The following is a 22,067-nucleotide window of genomic DNA, read 5'->3' as shown; positions in this document are numbered from 1 at the left end:
TGATATGGGCTCTCTTTTTCTTGATGAGTCTGACTAAAGGTTTATCAATTTTGTTTATACTTTCAAAGAAACAGCTCCTAGTTTTATTGGTTTTTGTTTCCTATTGTTTTATTTAGTCTCTATTTCACTTATTTCTGCTCTGAAATTTATTATTTCATATCTTCCACTAACTTTGGGTTTTATTTGTTCCTTTACTAGTTCCTTTAGGGGTAGGGGTAGGTTGTTTCCTTGAGATTTTTCTGGTTTCCTGAGGTAGACTTGTATTTCTAAAACTTTAGAACTGCTTTTGCAGCATCCCATAGATGTTAAGATGTTGTTTTAATTTTCATATGTCACCAGGAATTTTTTTGATTTCCTCTTTGATTTCTTCAGTGACCCATTGATTTTTTTTATAAGGAGTCTTTCATTTCTTAATGTTAGTTATTATTCATTTTTCCAAATAATATACCTTAGCAGAACAATGCTTTCTTTATTTTTTTAAATTTATTTAATTTATTTATTTATTTAGGCTGTGCAGCCTGCAGGATCTTAGTTCCCCAACCAGGGATTGAACCCATACCCCCTGCTGTGGAAGCGCAGAGTTTTAACCACTGGACCACCAGAGAAATCCCCCACCATTGGTTGTTTAGTAGTATATTGTTTAGCCTCCATGTGTTTGTGTTTTTTGTAGTTTTTTTTCCTTGTAGTTGATTTCTAGTCTTTAATCATTGCATTTGGATAAGTGCTCAGTATGGTTTCATTCTTCATGAATTTACTGAGACTTGTTTTGTGGTCTAGCATGTGGTCTATCCTGGAGAATATTTCATGTGCACTTGAGAAGAATGTGTATTCTGCTGTTTGGATGGAATATTCTGTAGATATCTGTTAATCTATCTGGTCTAATGTGTCATTTAAGGGCAGTGTTTCCTTATTGGTTTTTCTGCCTGGATGATCTGTTCATTGAGGTAAGCAAGATCTTAAATTCTCCACTATTATTGTGTTACTGCCAATTTTTTCTTTATGTTTGTTAATATATGCTTTATGTATATGTGTTCCTAGGTTGGGTGCATATATATTTACAATTGTTATATTTTCTTTTTGGATTGATCTCTTTAGCTTTATGTAATATCTTTCTTTGTCTCTTGTTACAGTTTTTGTTTTAAAGTCTATATTGTCTAATATAAATATTGCTACTACAGCTTTCTCTTTGTTTCAATTTGCATGGAATATCTTTTTCCAGCCCCTCACTTCCAATTTGTTTCCTTAGAGTTGATGTGAGTCTCTTGTCATTGCATATATGGCTCTTTTTTTTCATCCATTCAGCCACTGTATTTCTTTTGATTGGAGCATTTAGTCTATTTAAATTTAAAGTAATTATTGATAAGTATGTACTTATTGCTATTTTGTTAACTGTTTTGTGGTAGTTTCCACAGTTCATTTTTGTTCACTTCTCCTTTTGCTCTCTTCCCTTGTGGTTTGATGACTATCTTTAGTTTTATGTTTGAATTCCTGTCCCTCTTTTGTGTGTATCTCATATCTCTTGTAAATTTTTGGTTTGTGGTTACCATGAGGTTCATATATAACTATATAACTATATATATATATATATAATTATTTAAGTTGATGATCTCTTAAATTTGAATGCATTCTAATAAGCCTGCATTTTTACTCCCCCCAAAGTTTAATATTTTTCACATCATTTTACACCTTTTGCTTTGTGTATCCCTTAACAACTTGTTGTGGATATAGATGCTTTTACTACTTTTGTCTTTAACCTTCCTACTAGCTTTATAAATGGTTGATCTATCACTTTTATTGTATGTTTCACTTTATTGTATGTTTGTTTGCCTTTGCTTGTCTGTAAATCTCTTCACATCTGAGTGATAGCTTTTCTGGGTAGAGTATTCTTGTTTGTAGGTTTTTTCCTTCATCACTTTGAATATATCATGTCACTTCCTTCTGGCCTGCAATGTTTATGCTAAAAATTCAGCTGATTTTTCTATGGAAGTTCTCTTGTAACTTATTTTTCTCTTGCTGATTTTAAAAAATATCCTTTTATCTTTGATGTTGACATTTAATTATGGTATGTCTTGGTGTGGGCTTCTATGGGTTGATCTTGTTTGGGACACTGAGTGCTTCCAGGAACCTGATGTTTGTTTCCATTATGAGGTTAGGAAAGTTTTCAGCTATTATTTCTTCAAATGATTTCTCTGACCCTTCTTCTGGGACCTCTATAACATGAATGCTATTACATTAGATGTTGTCCCAGTGGTCTCTTAAACTGTCCTTTTTTTTTTTTTTTTTTTTTTTTTTTTTTGCAGTATGCAGGCTTCTCACTGCTGTGGCCTCTTCCATTGTGGAGCACAGGCTCCAGACGTGCAGGCTCAGTGACCATGGCTCATGGGCCCAGCCACTCCACGGCATGTGGGATCTTCCTGGACCAGGGCACAAACCCGTGTCCCCTTCATCGGCACGTGGACTCTCAACCACTGCGCCACCAGGGAAGCCCATGTCCTATTTTTAAAAAAAATTTTTTTTTCTTTTTTCAACTTGGGTGATTTTCACTACTGTGTCTTCAGTTTGATCTGTTCCTCTGTATTACATAATATAGTATTGATTTCTTCTAGTGTATTTATTTCAGATATTGTATTTTTCAGCTCTGTTTGGATCCTCTTTATATTTTCTAACTCTCTGTTAAAATTATCACCACATTCATCTATGTTCTCCTGAGTGTAGTGAGCACCTTTATGAACATTATCTTGAATTTCTTACCAGGTAGATTGCTTATCTCCACTTTGTTTAGTTCTTTTTCTGAGGTATTATGAGATTTTTTTCTTTTTCCTTTTTATCATATTCCTCTGTCTCCTCATCTTGCCTAATTCTTTGCTTATTTCTATGTGTTGGATAAGTCAGTTATACTTCCCCATCATTGAGAAGTAGCCTCATGTAGGAGACATCTAATAGACGTCCAACAGCACACTCCGTTCTAGTCACTGGAGCTATATACTCTAGGGGTCTCCCCTATTTGGGTTGCATGGACCCATCTATTGTAGTGAGGCTGACTACTGTGGGTGCTCTGGTGGGCTAGACTGGCCTCCATTCTGTTTGACTCTCAGGTGCTGCCTCATGGCTGCTGGCCTGCTAAGGACAGGGCCAAGTTTTGAAATGGTTGGCTGCTCAGCCTGGGTGGGCCCTGAGCTGGTGTCAGCCTGCTGGTGGGCAGGTAGGCCCTCAGCAATAATAGGTTAGACAGAGGACTCCAAAATGGCACTTGACAACATCAGTGTGCTTGTGGTAGAATGAGCTCCCCCAAATGGCTGTCACCAGTGTCTCTATCCCCAAGGGGAGCTCCATTGCCTCCTGCTTTTCTAGGAGGCTCTCCAAGATCAGCAAGTGGGCTGACCCAGATGCCTTTAAAATTATGGCCCCTACACTGGGACTTGAAATGTGTGAGATTTTGTGTATGCCTTTTACTAGTGGAGTCTCTATTTCCTACAGCCCTCCAATTCTCCTGAATGCAAGCCCCACTAGCCTTCAAAGACAGAAGTTCTAGAGACTCTTCTTCCTGGTGCAGGATGCCCAGGGTGGGAAGCCCAATGTAGGGCTTGGAATCCTTGCTCCTTGGGGAGAACCTCTGAGACTGTGATTATCCTCCCATTTGTGGGTCACATACCTGGTGGTGTGGGTCTCAACTACACAGTGTCTCTGTCCCTCCTCCCCATCTCTTTTATGGTTTCTTCTTTATATCTTCAGTTGCAGAATAATGTTTTCTCCTAGTCTTAGGGTCATTCTCATAGGTAGTCATTCTGTAAATAGCTGTAGTTTTGGTGTGCCCATGGGAAGTGCTGAGTTAAGGATCTTTCTACTCAGCTATCTTCACCACACATCTCTTGAAATTTTAAACAGTGTGGTCAGTATGAGCCTCATTAGGAAGGTGCATTTGAGTGAACTTTTGAATGAAGTTTGGATTTAGCTATGCCAATATTTGGAGGAAAGCATCCCATGTAAAAGGAGTAACTAGTACAAAGGTATTAGATGCATTATAGGCAGGACATTAGAAGACCAGTGAGTCAGGAGCAGAGTGAGAATGGTAGAAAATGAGTTTGTAGAAGGATTGGAGGAACAAAGTCATAAAGGATTCGGGCTTTCATCCTGAGAGAAATGAAGAGACATTGGGGAATTGATACTGTGTTATCTTTAATATATTAAGCTATGTTGAAAATAGGAAGTAATTAAGGTTAAATGAAGTCATAAGGGTGGGGCAATGATTTGATAAGAATAGTGTCTTTATAAGAAGAGACGTTGGAAAACTTGCTTCCTGTCTGTCTGCTATGTGAGTACGCAGTGAGAGGGCTACTATCTGCAAGCCAGGGGGAGCATTCTCAGCAGAAATCAAAAGGAACTGGCTGACATCTACATGCTCAGTCACCAGAACTGTTAGAAAATAATATTTTGTTGTTTTAGCCACCTAGGTGATGGCATTTGGTTATGACAGCCCAAGCAGACTAATATACTACCTCTTCCACAGTACTTCTGATCTTTCTTACAATATAATATTTCTTTATTTGTTTCATTCATTAACTTCCAAGATACTATTTAACTTACATGTTTATTATGTTCTCTGTTTATTGTTTGTCCTCACCCATGTGAATACCGTCTACACAAGAGCATGAATATTTTGTTTTGTTTTGTTCCCTCATACATCCTAAGTGCCTAGATCACTATCTGAAGGTTTCTTGTTACATTATTGTTGAATGAATGAAAGGGGAGTTCAAATTGCCAGGTGTGACCAACAGTTAATTTCTGTTTTAATCTTGATGTAATTATTTCTGATGCAATGCTAAAAAACAAAATTAGTATAAAATTTATAACTATCCTTCCTCCCAAAGCTACATATATTTATGTTCTCCTAGCCATAACTATAGGTTTTAAAGACTCTTACCTAGGGGAAGACATTCAAGATGGCAGAGGAGTAAGATGTGGAGATCACCTTTCTTCCCACAAATACAACAGAAATACATCTACATGTGGAACAACTCCTACAGAACACCTACTGAATGCTGGCAGAAAACCTCAGACTTCCCAAAAGCCTCAGGAGCAGCGGATTAAGTCTCCACAATCAACGTGATGTACCCTGTATCTCTGGAATACCTGAATAGACAACAAATCATCCCAAAATTGAGGCAGTGAAATTTGGGAGCAACTGCAGACTTGAGATATATATTTTTTTCTATTTTTGCGAGTGTGTATGTGTATGCTTCTTCGTGTGATTGTGTATGTATAGCTATGTTTTACAATTTTTCATAGGGTTCTCTCTGTCCTTTTTACTTTTTTTTAAGTATGGTTTTTAGCACTTGTTATCACTGGTGGACTAGTTTTTTGGTTTGGTTGCTCTCTTCTTTCATTCTTTTTAAATTACTTTTTAATTTTTAATAATTTAAAAAAATTATTTTAATAACTTTATTTTATTTATTTATTTATTTTTTATTTTAATCTCCCTTTCCTTTGAAACCATGTGGCTGACAGTCTTGGTGCTCCAGCTGGGTGTCAGGCCTCTGATGAGGGACAGCTGAGTTCAGAATGTTGGCCCACCAGAGACCTCCTGGCTCCATGTGATATCAAATGGTGAAAGATCTCCCAGAGATCTCCGTCACAGAGCTAAGACTCAGCTCCACTCAACGACCAGCAAGCTACAGTGTTGGACAACCTATGCCAAACAATTAGCAAGACAGGAACACAACCCCACCCATTAGCAGAGAGGCTGCCAAAAATCATAAGGTCACAGACACCCCAAAACACACCACTGGAAGTGGTCCTGCACACCAGAAAGACAAGATGCAGTGCCACCCACCAGAAAACAGGCACCAGTTCCCTACACAGGAGGCCTACACAACCCACTGAAGCAACCTTAGTCACTAGGGACAGACACCTAAAACAACAGAAAATATGAAGCTACTGCCTGTGAAAAGTAGACCCCAAACACAGTAAGTTAAGAAAAATGAGAAGACAGAGAAACACATAGCAGATGAAGGAGCAAGGTAAAAACCCACCAGACCAAACAAATGAAGAGGAAATGGGCAATCTACCTGAAAAAGAATTCAGAGTAATGATAGTAAAGATGATCCAAAATCTTGGAAATAGAATGGAGAAAACACAAAAATGTTTAACAAGGACCTAGAAGAATGAAAGAGCAAACAAACAATGATGAACAACAACAAAAAAATGAAATTAAAATTTTTCTAGAAGGTATCAGTAGCAGAATAACTGAGGCAGAAGAAACGGATAAGTGACCTGGAAGATAAAATACAGGAAATTACTACTACAGAGTATAATAAAGAAAAAAATAATGAAAACAATTGAGGACATTCTCAGAGACCTCTGGGACACATTAAAAGCAACAACATTTGAATTATAGGGGTCCCAGAAGAAGAAGAGGAAAAAAAAAAAAGAGGCTGAGAACATATTTGAAGAAATTATAGTTGAAAACTTCCTTAGTATGGGAAAGGAAATAGTCAGTCAAGTCCAGGGAGTGCAGAGAGTCCCATACAGGATAAATGCAAAGAGAAAAATGTCAAGACACATATTAAACAAACTATCAAAAATTAAATTCAAAGAAAAAATATTAAAAGCAGCAAGGGAAAAACAACAAATAATATACAACAGAATCCCCATAAGTTTAACAGCTGGTCTTTCAGCAGAAACTACGCAAAGCAGAAGGGAATGGCAGGACATATTTACAGTGGTGAAAGGGAATAAACCTACAGCCAAGATTACTCTACCCAGCAAGGATCTCATTTAGATTTGAGGGAGAAATTAAAATCTTTGCAGACAAACAAAAGCTAAGAGAATTCAGCACCACCAAACCAGTTTTACAACAAATGCTAAAGGAACTTCTCTAGACAGGAAACACAAGAGAAGGAAAAGACCTACAATAACAAACACAAATCAGTTAAGTAAATGGTAATAGTAACATACATATCGATAACTACCTTAAATGTAAATGAATTAAATGCTCCAACAAAAGATACAGACTGCCTGAACAGATAAAAACACAAGACCAGTATATATTCTGTATACAAGAGAACCACTTCAGACCTAGGGGCACATACTGACTGAAAGTGAGGGGATGGCAAAAGACATTCCATGTAAAGGGAAATCAAAAAAAGCTAGCGTAGCAATTTTCATATGAGAGAAAATAAACTTAAAGACTATTACAAAAGACAAAGAAGGACACTACATAAGGATCAAGGGATCAATCCAAGAAGACATAACAATTGTAAATATTTATGCACCCAACATAGCAGCACCTCAATACATAAGGCAAATGCTAACAGCCATAAAAGGGGAAATCATAGTACAGGACACAAAGTAGACTTTAACATCCCACTTTCACCAGTGGAAAGATCATCCAGAATGAAAATAATTAAGGAAACACAAGCTTTAAATGATACATTAAACAAGATGGACTTAATTGATATTTATAGGACATTCCATCCAAAAACAACAGAATACACATTCTTCCCAAGTGCTCATGAAACATTCTCCAGGATACATCATATCTTGGGTCACAAGTCAAGCCTTGGCAAGTATAAGAAAATTGAAATCATATCAAGTATCATTTCTGACCACACTCTATGAGACTAGATGTCATTTACAGGAAAATATCTGTAAAAAATACAAACACAAGGAGGCTAAACAATACACTACTAAATAACCAAGAGATCACTGAAGAAATCAAGGAGGAAATCAAAAAATACCTAGAAACAAATGACAAGGAAAACACAATGACTCAAAAAATATGGGATGCAACAAAAGCAGTTCTAAGAGGAAAGTGTAGAGCAATACAATCTTACCTCAAGAACCAAGAAACATCTCAAATAAACAACCTAACTTTACACCTAAAGCAAATAGAGAAAGGAACAAAAAAAACCCTCAAAGTTAGCAAAAGGAAAGAAATCATAAAGATCAGATCAGAAGTAAATGAAAAAGAAATGAAGGAAACAATAGCAAAGACCAGTAAAACTAAAAGCTGATTCTTAGAGAAGATAAAAAGAAATTGATAACCATTATCCAGAATCATCAAAAAAAAAAAAAAAAGGGAGAAGACAAATCAATAGAATTAGAAATGAAAAAGAAGTAACAACTGACATTGCAGAAATACAAAGGAGCATGAGAGATTACTACAAGAAACAATATGCCAATAAAATGGACCACATAGAAGAAATGGACAAATTTTTAGAAAAGTACAACCTTCCAAGTCTGAACCAGGAAGAAATAGAAAATATAAACAGACCAATCAAAAGCACTGAAATTGGGACTGTGATTAAAAATCTTCCAACAAGCAAAAGCCCAGGACCAGACGGCTTCACAGGAGAATTCTATCAAACATTTAGAGAAGAGCTAACACCTATCATTCTCAAACTCTTCCAAAATACATCAGAGGGAGGAAGACTCCCAAACTCATTCTATGTGGCAACCATCACCCTGATACCAAAACCAGACAAAGATGTCACAAAGAAAGAAAACTACAGGCCAATATCACTGATGAACATAGATCCAAAAATTCTCAACAAAATACTAGCAAACAGAATCCAAGAGCACATTAAAAGGGTTATACACCATGATCAAATGGGGTTTATCCCAGGCATGCAAGGATTCTTCAATATACGCAAATCAATCAATGTGATACACCATATTAACAATTTGAAGGAGAAAAACCATATGATCATCTCAATAGAAGCAGAAAAAGCTTTGGGCAAAATTCAACACTGATTTATGATATAAACCCTCCAGAAAGTAGGCATAGAGGAACTTACCTCAACATAATAAGGGCCATATATGACAAACCCACAGCCAACATCATTCTCAATGGTGAAAAACTGAAACCATTTCCTCTAAGATCAGGAACAAGACAAGGTTGCCCACTCTTTCCACTATTATTCAACATAGATTTTGCAGTTTTAGCTACAGCAATCAGAGAAGAAAAAGAAATTAAAGGAATCCAAATTGGAAAAGAAGAAGTAAAGCTGTCACTGTTTGCAGAAAACATCGTATTATACATAGAGATTCCTGAAGATGCTACCAGGAAACTACTAGAGCTAGTCAATGAATTTGGTAAAGTAGCAGGATACAAAATTAATGCACTGAAATCTCTTGCATTCCTATACACTAATGATGAAAAATCTGAAAGAGAAATTAAGCAAACATTCCCATTTACCATTGCAGCAAAAAAGAATAAAATACCTAGGAATAAACCCACCTAAGAAGGCAAAAGACCTGTATGCAGAAAACTATAAGACACTGTTGGAAGAAATTGAAGAGGATACATACAGATGGAGAGATATAGCATGTCCTGGGATTGGTAGAATCAACAATGTGAAAAAGACTATACTACCCAAAGCAATATACAGATTCAATGCAATCCCTGTACAACTACCAATGGCATTTTTCACAGAACTAGAACAAAAAATTACACAATGTGTATGGAAACAGAAAAGACCCCGAATAACCAAATTCATCTTGAGAAAGAAAAATGGAGCTGGAGGAATCAGGCTCCCTGACTTCAGACTATACTATAAAACTACAGTAATAAAGGCAGTATGGTACTTGCACAAAAACAGAAACATAGATCAATGGAGCAGGATAGAAAGCCCAGAGATAAACCCACGCACATATGGTCAACTAATCTATGACAAAGGAGGCAAGGATATACAATGGAGAAAGGACAGCCTCTTCAATAATTGGTGCTGGGATAACTGACAGCTACGTGTAAAAGAATGAAATTAGAACATTCCCTAACCCCATACACAAAAATAAACTCAAAATGGATTAAAGACGTAAATGTAAGGCCAGACACTATAAAACTCTTAGAGGAAAACATAGGTAGAAGACTCTATGACATAAATCACAGCAAGAACTTCTTTGACCCACCTCCAAGAGAAATGGAAATAAAACCAAAAATAAACAAATCGGACCTAATGAAACTTGAAAGCTTTTCTGCAGCAAAGGAATCCATAAATAAGACGAAAAGACAGCCCTCAGAATGGGAGAAAATATTTGCAAATGAAGCAACTGACAAAGGATTAATCTCCAAAATTTACAAGCAGCTCAAGCAGCTCAATACAAAAATTCAAGCAAACCGATCCACAAATGGGCTGAAGACCTAAATAGACATTTCTCCAAAGAAGATATACAGATTGCCAACAAACACATGAAAAGATGCTCAATATCACTATTCATTACAGAAATGCAAATCAAAACTACCATGAGGTGTCACCTCACACCATTCAGAATGGTCATCATCAAAAAAATCTACAAAAAATAAATGCTGGAGAGGGTGTGGAGAAAACGGGACCCTCTTGCACTGTTAGTGGGAATGTAAATTGATACAGCCACTATGGAGAACAGTATGGAGATTCCTTAAAAAAGTAAAAATAGAACTACCATATGGCCTAGCAATCTCACTAATGGGCATATACCCTGAGAAAACCATAATTCAAAAAGAGTCATGTACCACAATGTTCATTGCAGCTCTATTTACTATAGCCAGGGCATGGAAACAACCTAAGTGTCAATCAACTGATGAATGGATAAAGAAGACATGGCATATATATAAATGGAATATTACTCAGCCATAAAAAGTAACAAACTGAGTTTCTGTAGTAGGTGGATGGACCTAGAGACTGTCACACAGAGTGAAATAATTCAGAAAGTGAAAAACAAATACTGTATGGTAACACATATATATGGAATCTAAAAAAAGAAAAAGTTCTGAAGAATGTAAGGGCAGGACAGGAATGAAAATGCAGACATTGAGAATGGACTTGAAGACACAGGGTATGGGAAGTATAAGCTGGGACAAAGTGGGAATGTGGCATTGACATATATACACTACCAAATATAAAATAGATAGGTAGTGGGGAGCATCTGCATATCACAGGGAGATCAGCTCGGTGCTTTGTGACCACTTAGAGGGGTGGGATAGGGAGGGCGGGAGGGAGACTTAAGATGGAGGAGATATGGTGATATATGTATATGTATAGCTGATTCAATTTGTTATGAAGCAGAATCTTACACACCACTGTAAAGCAATTATACTCCAATAAAGATGTTAACAAAAACTAAAGACTCCCACCCCTATTCCATATCCTCTCCATCATCCTTAATTCTAATTTCTCTTTGAAAATGATAAAAGAAAGTTTAGAATTCTGAATTCATTGCTACTTGTAAGGACTATTAAAAAATTGCAAAAAAAAAGAGTTGAAGGTATTAATATTTGAGATGAAATAACATACAATATGAACTAGAATAGAAATATTTTTATAAAATTAGGATTTTTATTTCAAATGCAATATTGTGGAGAGTAAAGATAATGGAGAATGTATATCAAAGGATGCATTTTTAAAGACTTGCATGTATCTTTCTATAAAATTAATCTTTCTAGAACTCTGGAGACAAGTTGGTTTCAAAGAAACTATTCTGCTTCAGAGAGAACACACAGCAACTTTAGTGGAGGACTGCATATTGATTCCAGGAGAAAAACTTGTTAAAATGCTTTTCCTGTTAAAAAATTGTATCCAAAAATTAAATTAAATTAAATTAAATTATATTAAAACAATAAACCTATTTAGTTGATAAATTTAACCACCAATCAGTCCGTGGAAACTATCCACAAAGAGGAGACATATCTACTGATTGAAGAATAGTTAAGAAACATATTTGAATTAAGTAAATAAAGGCCAATCGATTCTTTGATTATAGGTGATTTGGTATTCTTAATCAGACAGTCAAAAAAACTAAGTCAGCTAATACTGCTCAGTAATACAAATAGGAAAGCAAGTGTTCAAATCAAAAACAAGTAGTTTGAACAGAAAAGGGGGTTTGCAAGTGAAATCATCTATTTCTTATGATTGTTTTCATACTTTCATAATGAATAAACAGCCCCATTCACAGTCACCTGTTTTAAGTCTTATTTTTGGGTGGGTGGCATTGATAAGTTAATTCCAGATGTCCTCGGCTAGAAGGCCCATGTGCGATTCATTACTTCATTTGTCAAAAATGAGGAACTCATTATTCTTTGTATTCATGTTGGCGTATAACGGAATTTTAATAGCTTTTTAAATGCTAGCTTATGTGTTGCATTAACTTCATCAGAGAGTTCAAACTGCAGAACTAAATTTTTTTTTCTATCATATGTTTCTACATTAGAGCATATCTCTACTGAAATTGATTTAGGTGAGATAGTAACTATGAAAACAAAAGACCTGCTGCCCAGTGGAGATGATTTGCATCCAGAAGGACTTCTTTCCCTATCACAGGCATGAAAAAAATTATGGTCAGTGTGAGCTAGGGGCAAAACCCAGGAAACATTTGAAACATCTCCTTTAGAACATGCAAAAGGTGAGGACTGCTCTTTGGCTGGCCTGGAGGATGGCAATGCCTCTACCAGTAGCTTCAAGAGATGCTGAGTTTTAGAGAAAGGTGTGACTAACTTAGGTGAGGAACTCCTTGCTAGAGAACTATTACTCTCAAGGGCAAATAAAATTGATCATTTATAGAAATATATTTCTGAAAAAAATATATTTACTTATAAATACAGTACAACCATAGATTTTTTTATAAGTACTTGCTGAACTGAATTTAAAAAGAACTCTCTACTCAAAAATATTTACAACATTCAAATTAAATTAGAAAAATAAGAATGCAACCTTATATCATGGACTTCTAAATAAATAAACAAATACCTAAAATAGCATGTAATCCAAACAATTAAGCCCTCTATACATACAACACACACACACACAAACACCAACACACACACACACCTCGCTTTTGTCTTTCCCTAGCTTATGCCAAAATATTTTAGTTTATATATGTATATATGCATATATATGTACAAGATATATAGATATATATACACATATCTATCTATCTATCATTATCTATTAATCTATCAAACAACAAAACGTAGAAACAGGTGAGTCAAGGTATGTAAGAAATCAAGAAATAAGAGTAACTAGGAAAATATGGAAGATTAGATGTCCTGGATTGCCGTACCATGTGTTAAGGTAAGAAACACAAGAACATGGGTATGGATGAGCAAGGAAACATATATATGTATTGCAATGTACCCACAAGTGAAACTTCCCAAGAAGTAAGTATTGTAGGCAATGTGGCAAGACTGGGCAGGGAACATAGCCACAAGCAGGAGAATGAGTTTCCTGAGTGCACAACATGATATCTGAAGGTGAATCCATTTCCTTTCAGCATAGCAAAGGGTTTGGGCTCTCACACTAAGGATGATGTGGGAGCATCTTATAAATGGAGGTTATAAGAATTTTTGTATAAACCTGTTCATGTGGTCTGAATTTGTGTCCTTTCCAGAATTATCTACTGAACATAGACATTCCCCCAATTTCTTGACTCTGCATATTATTATAGGGTTAAAATGGAGCCAGGAATGAGTCTAATACTCACAATTACATATATTACAAGATAAATATATACGCATGTATAGTACACTATAAAGATAATCATACTGAATTCTATGAATTAATATAGGAACCTAATAACAAGAAAAACCTGAATTGTGGGACTTCCCTGGTGGCACAGTGGTTAAGAATACACCTGCCAGAAGACCTCAGACTTCCCAAAAGAGTGTGCAAGGAGAGGGGGTATGGAGCACTGCATAAACGAGCTCCAGAGATGGACATGAGGCACAGCTGTCAGTGAGGACACCAGAGATGGGCATGAAATGATAAAGCTTCTGCTGCAGCCACCAAGAAGCCTGTGTGCAAGCACAGGTCACTATCCAACCTCTCCTCCCAGGAGCCTGTGCAGTCCACCACTGCCAGGGTGCCGTGATCCAGGGACAACTTCCCCGGGAGAACACATGGCATGCCTCAGGCTGTTGCAACATCACGCTGGCCTCTGCTGCCACAGGCTCACCCTCCATTCCGTACCCCTCCCTCCCCCTGGCCTGAGTGAGCTAGAGCCCCCTAATCAGCTGCTACTTTAACACCATCCTGTCAGAGTGAAGAAGAGATGCGCTCAGGTGACCTACATGCAGAAGTGGGCCCAAATCCAAAGTTGAAGCCCAAGAGCTGTGCGAACAAAGGAGAGAAAGGGAAATTTCTCCAAGCAACCTCAGGAGCAGCAGATTAAATCTCCACAATCAACTTGATGTATCCTGAATCTCTGGAATACCTGAATAAACAATGAATCATCCCAAAATTGAGACAGTGGACTTTGACAGCAACTGTAGACTTGGGGTTTGCTTTCTGAATCCAATTTGTTTCTGGTTTTATGTTTATCTTTGTTTCATATTTAGAGTTTATTATCATTGGTAGATTTTTTTATTGATTAGGTTGCTCTCTTCCTTTTTTTTTACAATATAGATATAATTGTTTTTTTTCCTTTTTCTCTTTCTGTGAGTGTGTATGTGTATGCTTCTTTGTGTGAGTTTATCTGTATATCATTGCTTTTACCATTTGTCCTAGGGTTCTTTCTGTCTGTTTATTTTTTGTTTTTGTACCTTTTTGGTATAGTTTTTATCACTTGTTTTCATTGATAAATTTGTTTATTGGTTTGGTTGCTCTCTTCTTTCTTTCTTACTTTCTTTTTTAATGACTTTTTATTTTTTTACATTTAATGACATATTTTTTAATTTTAATAAATTTGTTTTATTTTATTATCTTTTTTCCTTTTTTATTCTCCCTTTTCTTCTGAGCCATGTGGCTGATGGGGTCTTGGTGCTCTGGCTGGGTGTCCAGCCTATGCCTCTGAGGTGGGAGAGCTGAGTTCAGGACATTGGTCCACCAGAGACCTCAGGGGTCAATGTAATATCAAAAGGCAAAAGCTCTCCCACAGATCCCATCTCAATGCTAAGACCCAGCTCCACTCAATGACCAGCAAGCTACAGTGCTGAACACCCTATGCCAGAAAACTAGGAAGACAGGAACACAACAACATCCAGTAGCAGAGAGACTGCCTAAAATAAGAATAAGATCACCGACACCCCAAAACATACTACCAAACACAGTTCTGCCCACCAGAAAGACAAGAACCAGCCTCATCCACCAGAACACAGGCACTAGTCCCCTCCACCAGGAAGCCTACCCAACCCAATGAACCACCCTTAGTCACTAGGGGCAGACCCCCAAAACAATGGGAACTACGAACATGGAGCCTGCAAAAAGAAGACCCCCAAACACAGTAAGTTAAACAAAATGAAAAGAAAGAGAAATACACGGCAGATGAAGGAGCAAGGTAAAAACTCACCAGACCAAACAAATGTATCAGAAATAAGCAATCTACCTGTAAAAGAATTCAGTGTAATGATAGTAAAGATGATTCAAAATCTTGGAAACAGAATGGATGAAACACAAGAAATGTTTAACAAAGATCTAGAAAAACTAAAGAGCAAAGAAACAATGATGAACAACACAGTAGATAAAATTAAATATTCTCTAGAAGGAATCAATAGCAGAATAAATGAGACAGAAGAACTGATAAGTGACCTGGAAGATAAAATACTGGAAATAACTACCACAGAGCAGAATAAAGAAAAAAGAATGAAAAGAATTGATGACAGTCTCAGAGACTTCTGGGACCACATTAAACACACCAACATTAAAAGTATAGGGGTCCAAGAAGAAGAAGAGATAAAGAAAGGGACTGAGAAAATATTTGAAGAGATTATAGTTGAAAACATCCCTAATATGGGAAAGGAAACAGTCAATCAATTTCAGGAAGTGCAGAGAGTCCCATACAGGATAAATCCAAGGAGAAACACACCAAGACACATACTAATCAAACTATCAAAAATTAAATACAAACAAAAAATATTAAAAGCAGTAAGGGAAAATCAACAAATAACATACAAGGAAATCCCCATAAGGTTAACAGCTGATCTTTCAGCAGAAACTCTGCAAAGCAGAAGGGAATGGCAGGACATATTTACAGTGGTGAAAGGGAAAAACCTACAACCAAGATTACTGGACCAGCAAGGATCTCAATCAGATTTGACAGAGAAATTAAAACTTTTACAGACAAGCAAAAGCTAAGAGCATTCAGGACCACCAAACCAGCTTTACAACAAATGCTAAAGGAATTTCTCTAGGCAGGAAACACAAAAGAAAGAAAAGACCTACAATAACAAACCCATATCAATTAAGAAAATGGTAATAGGAACTACATATCAATAACTACCTTAAAGGTAAATGGATTAAATGATCCAACTAAAAGATATACACTGCCTGAATGATTACAAACACAAGACCTGTATATATGCTGTCTACAAGAGACCCACTTCAGATGTAGGGAGATGTACAGACTGAAGGTGAGGGGATGGCAAAAGACATTCCATGCAAATGGAAATCAAAAGAAAGCTGGAGTAGCAATTCTCATCTCATAAAAAAATATACTTTAAAATAAAGACTATTACAAGGGACAAAGAAGGACACTACATAATGATGACAGGATCAATCCAAGAAGAAGATATGAGAATTGTAAATATTTATGCACCCAACATAGGAGCACCTCAATACATAAGGCTAATGCTAACAGCCTTCAAAGGGGAAATCGACAGTAACACAATAATACTAGGGGACTTTAATACCCCACTTTCACCAATGGACAGATCATCCAAAATGAAAATATATAAGGAAACACAAGTTTTAAATGATACATTAAGCAAGATGGACTTAATTGATATTTATAGCATATTCCATGCAAAATGAGCAGATTATACTTTTGTCTCAAGTGCTAATGGAACATTCTCCAGGATAGATCATATCTTGGGTCACAAATCAAGCTTTGGTAAATTTAAGAATATTGAAATCAAATAAATTAACTTTTCTGACCACAATGCTTTGAGACTAGATATCAAATAGAGGAAAAAATCTGTAAAAAATACAAACACTTGGAGGGTAAACAATACACTACTAAATAACCAAGAGATCACTGAAGAAATCAAAGAGGAAATCAAAAAAATACCTAGAAAAAAAGGACAAAGAAAACACAATGACCCAAAACCTATGGGATAGAGCAAAAGCAGTTCTAAGAGGGAAGTTTAGAGCAATACTATCCTACCACAAGAAACAACTCAAATAAACAACCTAACTTTACACCTAAAGCAACTAGAGAAAGAAGAACAAAAATCCCCAAAGTTAGCAGTAGGAAAGAAATCATAAAGAACAGATCAGAAATAAATGAGAAAGAAATGAAGAAAACAATAGCAAACATCTATAAGAGTAAAAGCTGGTTCTTTGAGAAGATAAACAAAATTTATAAACCATTAGACTGACTCATTAAGAAAAAAAGGGAGAAGACTCAAATCAACAGTATTAGAAACGAAAAATAAGTAACAACTGACACTGCAGAAATACAAAGGATCATAAGAGATAATTACAAGCAAGTATATGCCAAGAAAATGGGCAACCTGGAATAAATGGACAAATTCTTAGAAAAGGACAACCTTCCAAGACTGAACCAGGAAGAAATAGAAAATCTAAACAGACCAATCACAAGCACTGAAATTGAGACTGTGATTAAAAACCTTCCAAACACAAAAGCCCAGGACCAGATGGCTTCACAGGCAAATTCTATCAAACATTTAGAGAATAACTAACACCTATACTTCTCAAACTCTTTCAAAATATAGCAGAGGGAGGAACACTCTCAAACTCTTTCTACAAGGTCACCATCACCCTGATACCAAAACCTGACAAAGATGTCACAAAGAAAGAAAACTACAAGACAATATCACTGATGAACATAGATGAGAAAATCCTCAACAAAATATTGGAAACAGAACCCAACAGAACATTAAAAGGAACATATAGCATGCTGAAGTGGGGTTTATCCCAGGAATGCAAGAATTCTTCAATATATGCAAATCGATCAATGTGATAAACCATACTAACAAATTGAAGGGAAAAAAATATATGATCATCTCAATAGATGCAGAAAAAGCTTTAGACAAAATTCAACACCGATTTATGATATAAACCCTCCAGAAAGTAGGCATAGAGGGAACTTACCTCAACATAATAAGGGCCATGTATAACAAACCCACAGCCAACATCGTTTGCAATGGTGAAAAACTGAAACCATTTTCTCTAAGATCAGGAACAAGACAAGGTTGTCCACTCTCACCACTGTTATGCAACATAGTTTTGGAAGATTTAGCCACAGCAATCAGAGAAGAAAAAGAACGTTAAGGAATCCAAATTGGATAAAAGAAGTAAAGCTGTCACTCTTTGCAGATGACGTGATACTATACATAGAGAATCCTAAAGATGCTACCAGAAAACTACTAGAACTAATCAATTAATTGGATAAAGTAGCAGGATACAAAATTAATGCACAGAAATCTCTCACATTCCTTTACACTAATGATGAAAAATCTGAAAGTGAATTTAAGGAAACGCTCCCATTTACCATTGCAATGAAAAGAATAAAATACCTAGGAATAAACCTACCTAAGGAGACAAAAGATCTGTGTGCAGAAAACTATAAGACACCGATGAAAGAAATTAAAGATGATACAAATAGATGGAGAGATATACCATGTCCTTGGATTGGAAGAATCAACATTGTGAAAATGACTCTATTACCCAAAGCAAACTACAGATTCAATGCAATCCCTATCAAACTACCACTGGCATTTTTCACAGAACTAGAACAAAAAAATTCACAATGTGTATGGAAACACAAAAGACTCTAAATAGCCAAAACAACCTTGACAAAGAAAAATGGAACTGGAGGAATCAGACTCCCTGACTTCAGACTATACTACAAAGCTACAGAAATCAAGACAGTATGGTAGTGGAACAAAAACAGAAATATAGATCAACGGAACAGGACAGAAAGCCCAGAGATAAACCCATGCACATATGGTCATGTTATCTTTGATAAAGGAGGCAAAAATATATAATGGAGAAAAGACAGCCTCTTCATTAAGTGGTGCTTGGAAAACTGGACAGCTACATGTAAAGGAAAGAAATTAGAACACTCCCTAACACCATACACAAAAATAAGCTCAAAATGGATTAAAGACCTAAATGTAAGGTCAGACACTATAAAACTCTTAGAGGAAAATATAGGCAGAACACTCTATGACATAAATCACAGCAAGATCTTTTTTGACCTACCACCTAGAGAAATGGAAATAAAAACAAAAATAAACTAATGGGATCTAATGAAACTTAAAAGCTTTTCCACAGCAAAGGAAACCATAAACCAGATGAAAAGACAACCTTCAGAATGGGAGAAAATATTTGCAAGTGAAGCAATTGACAGAGGATTAATCTCTAAAATTTACAAGCAGCTCAATATCAAAAATCAAACAACCCAATCCAAAAATGGGCAGAAGACCTAAATAGACATTTCTCCAAAGAAGATATACAGATTGCTAAGAAACAGATGAAAGGATGCTCAATATCACTATTCATTAGAGAAATGCAAATCAAAACTAAAATGAGGTATCACCTCACACCAGTCAGAATGGCCATCCTCAAAAAATCTACAAACAATAAACACTGGAGAGGGTATTGAGAAAAGTGAACCCTCTTGCACTGTTGGTGGGAATGTAAATTGATACAGCCACTATGGAGAACAGTATGGAGATTCCTTAAAAAACTAAAAATAGAACTACCATATGACCCAGTAATCCCACTACAGTGTATATACCCTGAGAAAGCCATAATTCAAATAGAGTCATGTAGCACAATGTTCATTGCAGCTCTATTTACAATAGCCAGGACATAGAAGCAATCTAAATGTCCATCGACAGATTAATGGATAAAGAAGATGTGGCACATATATAAAATGGAATATTACTCAGCCATAAAAAGAAACAAAATTTAATTATTTGTGGTGAGGTGGATGGACTCAGAGACTGTCATACAGAGTGAAGTAATTCAGAAAGAGAAAAACAAATACTGTATGCTAACACATATATATGCAATCAAAAAAAATGTTTCTGAAGAGCCTAGGGGCAGGACAGGAATAAAGATGCAGACATGGAGAATGGACTCGAGGACACAGGGAATGGGAAGGGTAAGCTGGGATGAATTGAGAGAGTGGCATGGACATGTATACACTACCAAATATAAAATGGATAGCTAGTGGGAAGCCACTGCCTAGCACAGGGAGATCAGCTTGGTGCTTTGTGACCACCTAGATGGGTGCGGTAGGGAAGGTGGGAAGGAGATGCAAGAGGGAGGAAATATGGGGATATATGTATGTTTATAGCTGATTCACTTTGTTATAAAGCAGAAACTAAGACACTATTGTAAGGCAATTATACTCCAATAAAGATGTTTAAAAAAAGAAAGGAAAAATGAATCCATCTGCCAGTGCAAGGGACACAAGTTCAAGCCCTGGACCAGGAAGGTCCCACATGCCATGGAGCAACTAATCCCGTGTGCCACAACTACTGAGCCCATGTGCCTAGAGTCCATGCTCTCCAAAATGAGAAGCCACCGTAATGAGAAGCCCATGCACCCGAACAAAGAAAAGCCCCAGCTCCCCACAACTAGTGAAAGCTTGTGCAACAACAAAGACCGAACCCAACCAAAGTAAAATAAATATATAAATAAAATTAAGAAAAAAAAGAAAAACCTAAATTGTATTTCGCATGTGGATGAATACACTTTCTTTCCCCTAAATTTCAAATTTTTACCCAAAAACAATTTTCTGCTCAAATTTAATTTATTTAAGCAATGAGATGGACCACTTTACTCCTATAACATTCAGATTGAGTTTTATGGTTACTGCACTCAGATATTTTACTGACTTTATATTTCACTTCTATGCAGGTAAATCCATTTTATATTTAGATAGAAAATAAAATCACAAATCCCTGCTCAGTATGGACAACTGCTTCTGAAGATTACATTTTATAGATACTGTACACTTTTTCACCAATATGCTAAATTGGTGATAACTATCAACTGAGTGTAATTTCACATATCCTTGCAGACAGCCACATTTGAAGAGGGAAGGGAAGTTTAGTTATAACGTGATGAGAAAACCTTCAGGGAAGAAAATTATTTTTAAAATAATGCAAGTGGAAGGCAAACATCTTAGAAGTAAGCATTAAAATGCTGTATTGTTTTAAATAATGTGATTTTATGTTAGATTTTCTTTTTATAAATAAAACAGATGTGTGACTCTAAAGGGGTAGCCCAAGGAACTGGAATAATGGAGCAGTTCTGTATCTGTCTTGGTAGCGATTTGAATAGATATAATAAAATTTCATAGAATTTTATGGAACTATACCCTAAAAATATTGCATGTAAAAAAAGGTGAAATTTGAATATGATCTGTGGTTTATAGCATTGTATCAATGTCAGTTTCCTGATTTGATCATTGTGCCATTGTTATGTAGAATATTTTCATTGGGGCAAGGTGAGGGATGGGCCCACAGGGAATCTTTGTATTATTTTTGCAACTTTTATGTGAGTCTAAGGTTATTTCAATAAACAAAGATAAATGATGTGGTCCTTCCTTGGGAAATGAGAAAAGAAGAAAGAAAAGTGACTTTATAAAAAGAAGGCAACAATGATTAATATTGTCATAAATAATAAAATTTCCAGAATCCAAAATAATCCTACTAAGATTGTTAGCAAATATAGCTCATGACATAGGAAGCTGCTCTGGTGGTGTCTGACATTGCCTTAGAGCCTCTTACCTGTTTTTACTGTTTGCCAGCCCAGGGAGAAGGGGCTGCGAGCCTGCAAGTTGTATGAGGAGATTGGGCTGTGGTTGTCAGTAGCTGGACTCCAGGAAAGTGTGGCTGTGCTCTCAGTGATTTCCTCAACGATCACTATCCCTGGTGGGCCTGGGGGACCTATAGGCAAAAGGGAATGGATAAAGTTAAGGTCAAGCCATGAGAAATTGTATTTCCAGGAAGGACCCAACAAAACTAGTAAGTATCTTAATGAAATACATATTTAGTAATGAACGTTGACAGTAAAAAGTAAATGAGATGCATGTTGGTTTCCATGATTTCTGGGGATAACTTAATTATAGTTTAGATTTTTTTTTTCTAATACTTTGTCCTTGGAGGCAGTTAGCATTGC

The 22,067-nt window shown here is 36.3% G+C and overlaps 1 protein-coding gene across 4 annotated transcripts in view; it reads right to left on the bottom strand.

Moving 5' to 3' along the window:
• CNTN5 (contactin 5) overlaps positions 1–22,067 on the bottom strand; it is a 1,371,648-nt gene that overhangs the window by 80,983 nt on the left and 1,268,598 nt on the right. For 3 of the 4 annotated variants that reach the window (XM_060303945.1, XM_030883710.2, XM_060303948.1), the window contains one exon: positions 21,677–21,835. The exons of the other annotated variant lie outside the window; for it this stretch is intronic. In XM_060303945.1, the coding sequence (XP_060159928.1) occupies positions 21,677–21,835 (159 nt within the window). The remainder of the gene's footprint in view (positions 1–21,676; positions 21,836–22,067) is intronic. 4 annotated transcript variants of the gene reach the window in all.

This window comes from Globicephala melas, chromosome 8, assembly GCF_963455315.2.
Source record: "Globicephala melas chromosome 8, mGloMel1.2, whole genome shotgun sequence".
Classification (NCBI taxonomy): domain Eukaryota; kingdom Metazoa; phylum Chordata; class Mammalia; order Artiodactyla; family Delphinidae; genus Globicephala; species Globicephala melas.
This window is presented reverse-complemented; position numbering and strand designations above follow the sequence as displayed.